The 9,532-nt window shown below is 44.5% G+C and overlaps 1 protein-coding gene across 1 annotated transcript; it reads left to right on the top strand.

The window, feature by feature from the left end:
- The first annotated feature begins 2,808 nt into the window (after positions 1 to 2,808).
- Positions 2,809 to 7,567, top strand: METTL7A (methyltransferase like 7A). The gene is made up of 2 exons (XM_034793053.1): positions 2,809 to 3,430; positions 6,593 to 7,567. The coding sequence occupies exons 1-2, from the start codon at positions 2,936 to 2,938 to the stop codon at positions 6,827 to 6,829; spliced, it is 732 nt and encodes a 243-aa protein (XP_034648944.1). The 5' UTR covers positions 2,809 to 2,935; the 3' UTR covers positions 6,830 to 7,567.
- The last annotated feature ends 1,965 nt before the right edge of the window (positions 7,568 to 9,532 follow it).

Below are 9,532 nucleotides of genomic sequence, written 5' to 3'. Positions count from 1 at the left end.
TACTGAGAAAGCAGGGCGATCAGCAAGTTATCTTAAGTGCCTATACACAAATGCAAGGAGCCTGGGAAACAAGCAGGGAGAACTGGAAGTTTTTGGAAAGTGTAGGGGACAATTTCCTGGTGCAAGTGCTGGAGGAACCAACTAGGGGCAGAGTTCTTCTTGACCTGCTGCTCACAAACAGGGAAGAATTAGTAGGGGAAGCAAAAGTGGATGGGAACCTGGGAGGCAGTGACCATGAGATGTCAGGATCCTGAACTCGACCAAGGAAAAAAGGAGAGCAGCAGAATATGGACCCTGAACTTCAGAAAAGCGGACTTTGACTCCCTTAGGGAACTAATGGGCAAGATCCCCTGGAGAATAAATGAGGGGGAAAGGAGTCCAGGAGAGCTGGCTGTATTTTAAAGAATCCTTATTGAGGTTGCAGGAACAAACCATTCCGATGTGTAGAAAGAATAGTAAATATGGCAGACGACCAGCTTGGCTTAACGTTGAAATCCTTGCTGATCTTAAACACAAAAAAAGCAGCTTACAAGAAGTGGAAGATTGGTCAAATGACCAGAGAGGAATATAAAAATATTGCTCAGGCATGCATGAGTGAAATCAGGAAGGCCAAATCACACTTGGAGTTTCAGTTAGCAAGGGATGTTAAGAGAAACAAGAAGAGTTTCTTCAGGTATGTTAGCTACAAGAAGATGATCAAGGAAAGTGTGCCCCTTACTGAATGAGGGAGGCAACCTAGTGACAGATGATGTGGAAAAAGCTAATGTACTCAATGCTTTTTTTGCCTCTGTCTTCACAATCAAGGTCAGCTCCCAGACTACTGCATTGGGCAGCACAGTATGGGGAGGTGACGACCAGCCCTCTGTGGAGAAAGAAGTGGTTCGGGACTATTTAGAAAAGCTAAACGAGCACAAGTCCATGGGGCCGGATGCGCTGCATCCAAGGGTGCTAAAAGAGTTGGCGGATGCGATTGCAGAGCCATTGGCTATTATCTTTGAAAACTCATGGCAATCGAGGGAGGACCCGAATAACTGGAAAAAGGCTAATGTAGTACCCATCTTTTAAAAAGGGAAGGAGGAGGATCTGGGGAACTACAGGCCAGTCAGCCTCACCTCAGTCCCTGGAAAAATCATGGAGCAGGTCCTCAAGGAATCAATTCTGAAACACTTAGAGGAGACAAAAGTGATCAGGAACAGTCAGCATGGATTCACCCAGGGCAAGTCATGCCTGACTAATCTAATTGCCTTCTATGATAAGATAACTGGCTCTGTGGATGGGGGGAAAGCAGTGGACGGGTTATTCCTTGACTTTAGCAAAGCTTTTGATATGGTCTCCCACAGTATTCTTGCCAGAAAGTTGAAGAAGTATGGGCTGGATGAATGGACTATAAGGTGGATAGAAAGCTGGCTAGATCGTCGGGCTCAACGGGTATTGATCAATGGCTCCATGGCTAGCTGGCAGCCGATATCAAGCGGAATGGCGAAAGGGTCGGTCCTGGGGCCGGTTTTGTCCAATATCTTCATTAATGATCTGGAGGATGGCGTGGACTGCACCCTCAGCAAGTTTGCGATGACACTAAACTGGGGGGAGTGGTAGATACGCTGGAGGGTAGGGATAGGATACAGAGGGACCTAGACAAATTAGAGGACTGGGTCAAAAGAAATCTGATGAGGTTCAACAAGGACAAGAGCAGAGTCCTGCACTTAGGACGGAAGAATCCCATGCACTGCTACAGATTAGGGACCAAGTGGCTAGGCAGCGGTTCTGCAGAAAAGGAACTAGGGGTTACAGTGGATGAGAAGCTGGATATGAGTCAACAGTATGCCCTTGTTGCCAAGAAGGCTAACAGCATTTTTGGGATGTATAAGTAGGAACATTGACAGTAGATCGAGGGATGTGGTCATTCCCCTCTAGATGAGGCATTGGTGAGGCCTCATCTGGAATACTGTGTCCTGTTTTGGGCCCTACACTACAAGAAAGGATGTGGAAAAATTGGGAAGAGTCCAGCGGAGGGCAACGAAAATGATTAGGGGGCTGGAGCACATGACTGATGAGGAGAAGCTGAGGGATTATTTAGTCTGCAGAAGAATGAGGGGGGATTTGATAACTGCTTTCAAATACCTGAAAGGAGGTTCCAAAGAGGATGGATCTAGACTGTTCTCAGTGGTACCAGATGAAAACAAGGAGTAATGGTCTCAAGTTGCAGTCCGGGAGGTTTAGGTTGGATATTAGGAAACTTTTTCACTAGAAGGATGGCGAAGCACTGGAATGGGTTTCCTAGGTAGGTGGTGGAATCTCCTTCCTTAGATTTTTAAGGCCCGGCTTGACAAAGTAGAGGACACTATGTTCTCATGCCACAGGGTATCCAATATAATGGTGCTCTAAAAGTAGGCAGTGTTATGACAATACAGCACCCTCCATACAGGCTTGTTCAGAATGTGCTTGAGGTCTGGAATTGCTGCTTCTTAGTGACAATGGGCTCAGTCCTGCAAGTGGTGAGTGCTCTGGCCCACTTCAGCAAAGCACTTAAACCCGTGCTTAGCTTTGAACTCGTGAGTAGTAACCATTAGCCTTCAATAGAACGACTCCTGTGTTAAAGATAAGCACATAATTAAGTGCTTTGGTCCACCAAGCCACAGCATCCAGGACCTTGAAGGATTGAGCCCAACATTACGTAAGCAAACAAATCAATGTCTATCCCCGTTGCATCCCACTTCAGTTGGGCTTGTAGAATTATGACTAAACAGTGCTCTGTCTCTTTAAGATAGAATTAGGAAGGCAGCCAGCTGGAGAAACCGGACATAACCAGTTCAGCGTGAGCCGGTTGGCCAGGAGAGCGAGAAGGAAATGCTCAGTGAAGTTGGAACACAGCAGCAGGTTTGGCGTTCTGTTTGCAGCTGGGATTGAGGATTTTTGCATTCTCCTCTTTGCACTGATGGTGCTGATCCCTCTCCTCCAGCGATGCATCCAGCTCCTCAGCCTGCCTGTGTACCTGCTCTCGTATCTGGGCTTATGGGACCCCCTCTGTAAGAAGATCTTCCCATATTTCATGGCCAAGTGCTCCACTATCTACAACCGCAAACTCTTCCAACAGAAAAAGGACCTGTTCAGCAGCCTGGGGGAGTTTGCAGGCACTTCGAGGGAGCTCAGGCTGCTGGAGATAGGCACAGGTTCAGGAGCCAACTTCCAGTTCTACCCACCTGGATGCCGGGTGACATGCACTGATCCCAACCCCAACTTTGAGAGGTTCCTCCTCAAGAGCATTTCTGACAGCCCACACCTCCATTTTGAACGGTTCTTGGTGGCCTCCGGTGAGGACCTGCGTGCAGTGGCTGATGACTCCATGGATGTGGTGGTTTGCACCTTGGTGCTGTGCTCAGTGCGCAGCATCGAGCAGGTCCTGAGAGAAGTCTTGCGAGTGCTCAGGCAGGTGAGTATGAGTACCATTTGGGGGTGTGTGTGCTATTTTGGTTATGGGCCAAGCTGTGCTATGCAAAGACTGGTCTAATGGGAGCGTGTGTGGAGCCACCTGTCCCAGAGACGCATCCCTCCCCCGAGTGGCCTAGTGTGCAGGGGTAAACTCCCTTTGGAGATGTGCTGCAGGGACACAGAGAGGGAGAAGTCCCTGTGTTCTCCTGCGAGCAGAGACTGAAAAATGTCCACAGGATGGGCTAGTCAATATCCAACCGTTTGTCACCTAGAGCATTTATTTGTATGTGTTTGTCTGGAAGCCAGCAGTTTTCTGAACAGAAAGTAGTAAAAGGAAAACAGACGGAACCAGGCCACCTTCATTTCCTTTGCTGTGTCACTTAACACCATTTCAGTATTTATCACACACACTTGTAAGACGGCTATCCCTGTGCTGTCTTGACTTACGTTATGTGGCTAACATCCAAATAAAAGCCAATACAACATTATCCCTTATTCCTGTAAGGAGACAGACCTGAACAGCTAGTGAGTCGCTTAGCTATGACTGAACCAACTTTAACCAAAAAAAAAAAAATCACAATGATGCTGATAATGAAAACAGGTTCCTCTGCTCCACTCCTGTTAGCAGACAATTCAAATTTTGGTTCACATGCACTAGCACAATGCTGCAATGACTGGAGTGCAAACCCTACATAGCAGGAGGATGTTTACATTCAAACAGCTGTTCCCTTAGAATTCTTTTAAGCCACAAAAGCATTAGATGGTTTAGCTTAGTTAAAACATCCACATGCAAGCATGCTACAAATTATTCATTATTCAGATAAGCACCTTATCTGAAGCCCAAACTATCTGACTAGATCCCTTAATGGATTTGGTGTCAAATATTCAGAAGCACCTAAGTGCCTTCAGGGCCTAAGTTCCTCTTTTAAAAATGAGACTTAGACACTTAAGTTATTTCAGTGCTTCTGAAAATCTTACCCTTGATTTTTCCTCCCCCCCCTTTAAACTTAAGACTCAAGCATAAATGTGCCATCTTTCTAGTCCATGGATCTCAAAACACATAGCTAAGAGGCGTGCTCATAAAATTGCCATTATCTGAATGTGGAAGTGAAACTGCAAGTAACTTTCTCATTAAGATGAAAGCTATCCCACTCTTACCCAGCAGGCTGCATGGCAACCGAGGCTGGAATTCTACCTGCCTGAGCCTTTGCTGTTTTTCCTAATTAAGGTGAGAGGGAATTAAAAACAAGCCCTTGCCTTTGTAGTTCTAGCAGGTGAATTCTGTCACCATGCAGAGCAGGAGTGGCAGAACCACAGTACAATCTGACAGCTAGAACAGCTGGCAGCCTTGTTACATGAAACCCACTTGTTAGAGGGAAATTGGATGGCTGTTCTGGTGCTCTCCCCAAGCTCACTGTTCATCCAATAGCCCAGAATTTCCAGCACTCCTGTTCTCTGCCAGCCTTTTGCTGAACAAAGGTGCAATCAGGAGGAATTCTGAAGGAACACCCATTCTTCAAACAGAGCTCATGAGTGTGTGATTTCAGGGACTCTCAAGCAGGCTATAGGGACTTCATGGCAACATAGGACACATCTGTCGAGAGTAGAGCAATAAATGGAGGGGTGGGTGGCTGTGCATTTTGGAGGGAGTGGAATCCCAGGCTGAGCAGGAAGAGGCTAGTTTGAATTACCCAGCACTTCTCCTCTTTCACTGCCAGCTTTTCTTCTCCCCAAACTCACTCTCTCTCTTTACTAACAATATTGCCTGTCAAACACATGCCTACCAGATGCTCTGGACCCTGCAGTGTTACTAACATATTTGTAGATATCCCTTGGACTGCAAAATCGTGCACTATCCTGTGTTCTGTAATATCGATGCCCAACTAAGTTAATGCTTTATATTCATTGATAACCTCATTGCTTTTAGCATCTCACCCTTGGCCCTCATCTACATGAGCAACTTTGTTCATTATAACTTAAGATGTAAATTTAAACAGATATAGTTATACCAGTATGACACACTTATTCTGGTCTAACAGTGCCTTTTTTGGCTTAACTCATTGGTTTTCTACCTGTGTTCCACAGACCCCTGGGGGTCTACAGACTATGTCTAAAATTTCCAAAGGGGTCCACATCTCCATTCAAAACGTTTTAGGGGTCCGCAAATTAAAAAAAGGGTTGAAAACCACTGGTTTAGCTTATATCACTTGGGAACAGGTTTAAGCTCAACTGAAAAAAGCTACTAATAAGTGTCCACACCGGGGAGGCGGGGGTGTTAACCTGTGTAACTGGTAGAAGTTGCCCCATGTAAACAAGGTGTTAGCCTTGGTTGTGACTATAAAAAACATTCCTTAAGGCAATTCAAAACATTTTGTTTTCATTGTGGAGCTAAATTACAAGGTAGGGCAAAAAACATGTACAGCAACTTCCTCACTAAGGGGTGAAAAATTCAAATCAGAATCCGTAACTCTTTCACCAGCTTCCACTAAAACAGCCTTGAATGTTCTCAATAGGTTTGCTCTCAGCACTAGCTCTGCTACTTATCCAGTGTTTTTAATCACTGGAATATGCTGTGGCAGTGGATTCAGTGAAGCAGTTGTGCAGCTCACAAGACTGCCAATGAAGCGAATGCCCAATCCTTGTCTAGTGGCACCTGGCTCACCATGCTATATAAACATCAGTGAATTAACCCTCACCACTTGGAGGGTATGGTAAGTGTTCTGATCATCCCCATTTTACAGATGGAAAAACTGAATACCTGAAAGTTAAGTGATTTGCTCAAGAGCACACAAAGCAGTAGTGGCAGAGCTGCAAACAGAATCCATGAGTCCGGACTCTCAGTCACAAGATCATCCTTCCCCTTCCACATGGAACTCAAACCTTTCTGTAGTCATGTAGCTTCCCCAAATAGTATTTTTTAAGTCTTATAGGAGTGAAATAAGACAGAATGAGAACATGGTGGAATGCTGACTGGCCTCCATGGATAATTGATTATGGGTAGCAGTTCCTGAAGACATAATAGTTAGAAGTGAGTCTGAACCAAACATGGCCAGGATGTGGGGAGTTTGATCCAAGAATTGTGTCTCCAAAGTGGAAGGGAGATGCTGGTGATTTTAAGAGCCCTTGTTTGTTCCTGAAGCATTTTGATTGCTTTGTTTCCCAGGGTGGTTCTTTGTATTTCTTGGAGCATGTGGCTGCAGATCATTCCAGCTGGAGCTACTTTTGGCAACAGGTCTACAACCCAACCTGGAGATATTTGGGAGACGGGTGCTGCCTGACCAGAGAGACCTGGAAGGACCTGGAGAAGGCAGGGTTCTCAGAACTGAAGTTGCAACACATACATGCCCCCCTGTCCTGGAACCCTACTCGTCCCCATATCATTGGATATGCTGTGAAATAATTAACTCCATGCACTGAGAAACAAGGTCATGTCAGCACCGTGGTTCCTTCCAATTCCTGGGGTATTTACTTCTGGCTAGCAGCCTTATAATGTCAGAGCAATACTTAATTAGCAATTAGCTGCCCAACCAAATTGCCTTGTTAGGTTTATGAGAATAACAGGGAAAACATACCGAGCACCCATTGCTTATCCTAACTATGGTGTCAGGTTTGTCTATATGCCTGTCAGGCTCCTCCCAGTTTTCAGACAAAGCACTGGTCAGCATTTTTCACTGACTGTCCTGCTAGATTTTGTGGATCACATTCTAAGGCACTGATCATATACAGAGCCTCGTTCATTATATATGGTGCCTAAGTCAGGCTTTGTGGATCTCAGTGTTGTTCCAGTGACTTTCTGGGCACCGTGTTGCTTGGGGTTGCTTTGGGAATCCGGGCTTATCAATCTAAATCAGATTTGAAACAGCAATCTGCACAACAAAATGCTCCCATTATAGCAGAGTAATTAGCACTAGTTAAGGGCAACAGAGGAGCTTGGGGCCCCCAAGTGGCAGGGAACTCATATCCTACTGAAAGGTAATAGAAGGCCAAACCTAAGCACTAGACATATCCACTCAGACTACACTGAAAGTACTTTTGATACAATTTCTTTTGTTTTAATTTGTTTGTCTTTTGTAATTGCTACAGAACCACGGTGTTGCTACAGAGACATAGGCTTCTCAATAAAGTTGAAAATATTGTATTTGGATTATATCCTCTGCTTCGTTACCAATAGGGGGAGCAGGTAACTCATTTTTGTAAACACTAACCCCTGTACAGTGTTTTTTCCCCCCAGATTAGTGTAAGGCCAAATTCAGATCTGGTGTAAGCAAATGCAAATCCACTGGAGTTCCACCAAGTCTGAATTTGGCCCATTAAGTCTAACCCAGGAGATGAACACTGGAACAAATGGATTTCACTCAGTAATTGATAGAAAGAAAGGCAACTACCAGAACAAGACCATACATTCAAACTTGAATACATTTCTTTAAATTAAACAAATTTGCATCAAAGTTTCAGATGGGAAAGACAATATCAATATACTATGCATTTTTATAATACTATGCACTTTGCAACCAAGGATCTCAAAGCATTTTACAAATATTGATCCCACAGACTTCATAGTACTTCTCATTAAGAAGTTAGCAAGATTAATCTTATCCATAGTTCAGAGATGAGGAGTTGAGCACGGACAGATGAAGTGACTCAGCCAAGTTCACACAGGACGACAGTGGCAGGGGTGAAACTAGTACCCCATGAGTCTTGTCTTCCAGTCCCATGATCTAATCACTAGACCTCTTCTACCAGATCAGAAGCCAGGGCAGATTTCCCTTTACACATGCACTCTGATGAAACAGACTATGAACTGCACTCTGGACAATATCAGGGGGTAGCCGTGTTAGTCTGTATCTACAAAAACAACAAGGAGTCTGGTGGCACCTTAAAGACTAACAGATTTATTTGGGCATAAGCTTTCGTGAGTTAAAACCTCACTTCTTCGGATTTGCAGCTTTTAAAGGCAAGTTCTCATTCCAATACTTATTCATCATCTACTTAATCATGTACAGGGCTCACCAAAAACAGCAATCAAGGCCCAAGGAAGAGATAAAAAATTCCACCCCTAATCATCTTCCTTTCTGCAGACACACCTTCCTTGGCTGCAGTTACATAATTCAGCAAATATCAGATGCAAAACTGGCAAATACACAAAGCCAAACACAACCTGTTTCAGGAATGGTTTACATGCATCACCTGTATATACAGAGATGAGAGCCTCTCAGGTGTCCATCTTGCACTTGGGCTCACCGTCCACCACACATAGCTGCAAACTGCTAACACCAACATTATAACTTACTTTGGTACAGGAGTCCTAGGCTAATTCTTGGTTACACTTGGTTCCATAGCAACAACACCGCCCATGCTTCCCATGTCTCTGTTGGAAAACAGCCTAGTACCTGACCAATGAACATCAAGCATATTAACCTACAGCTTCCATTCCATCTCCGGAGCTCTTTCAAACATTCATTGCCATACAATTGCTCTAGCAACACCTCCTTCTTCAAGTAGGCATAGGACTAGACAGAGCTAGTTGAGGAGTACACTTAGACATAAAGTAACCCATCAGTTCATCCCCAAATAATATGAGCCAGATTTTTAAGACCTTTCAGGAAGCTGAGCCCTTTTGAAAACTGGACATAAATGTCACAATGGGAATTGTTGGTGCTCAGATATTTGGGGGGAAGGGAGGAAATCTGGCCTCAAACATCGACTTGAGCATTTGAAAATCTAATCCTGATGAAGTTTGAAAAATCTGACCCATTAGCAAATGTTTTTAACTAGTTTAAGGCTTCTGTTTCAAGTGATATCACGCTGATAACCAAATGCAGGACACCATGTACTGGTAAATATCATTCACTTAAAAGTGAGGTTCATTCCCTCTAGGGCACCTGGTATTGGCCACTGTCGGTAGACAGGATACTGGGCTGGATGGACTGTTGGTCTGACCCAGTATGAAGAAGAACAGGAGTACTTGTGGCACCTTAGAGACTAACAAATTTATTAGAGCATAAGCTTTCGTGGACTACAGCCGAAGAAGTGGGCTGTAGTCCACGAAAGCTTATGCTCTAATAAATTTGTTAGTCTCTAAGGTGCCACAAGTACTCCTGTT

Source organism: Trachemys scripta, chromosome 16 (genome assembly GCF_013100865.1).
Source record: "Trachemys scripta elegans isolate TJP31775 chromosome 16, CAS_Tse_1.0, whole genome shotgun sequence".
Lineage (NCBI taxonomy): Eukaryota > Metazoa > Chordata > Testudines > Emydidae > Trachemys > Trachemys scripta.
Note: the sequence above shows the minus strand (reverse complement) of the source record. Positions and strands in the feature narration are given on the sequence as shown.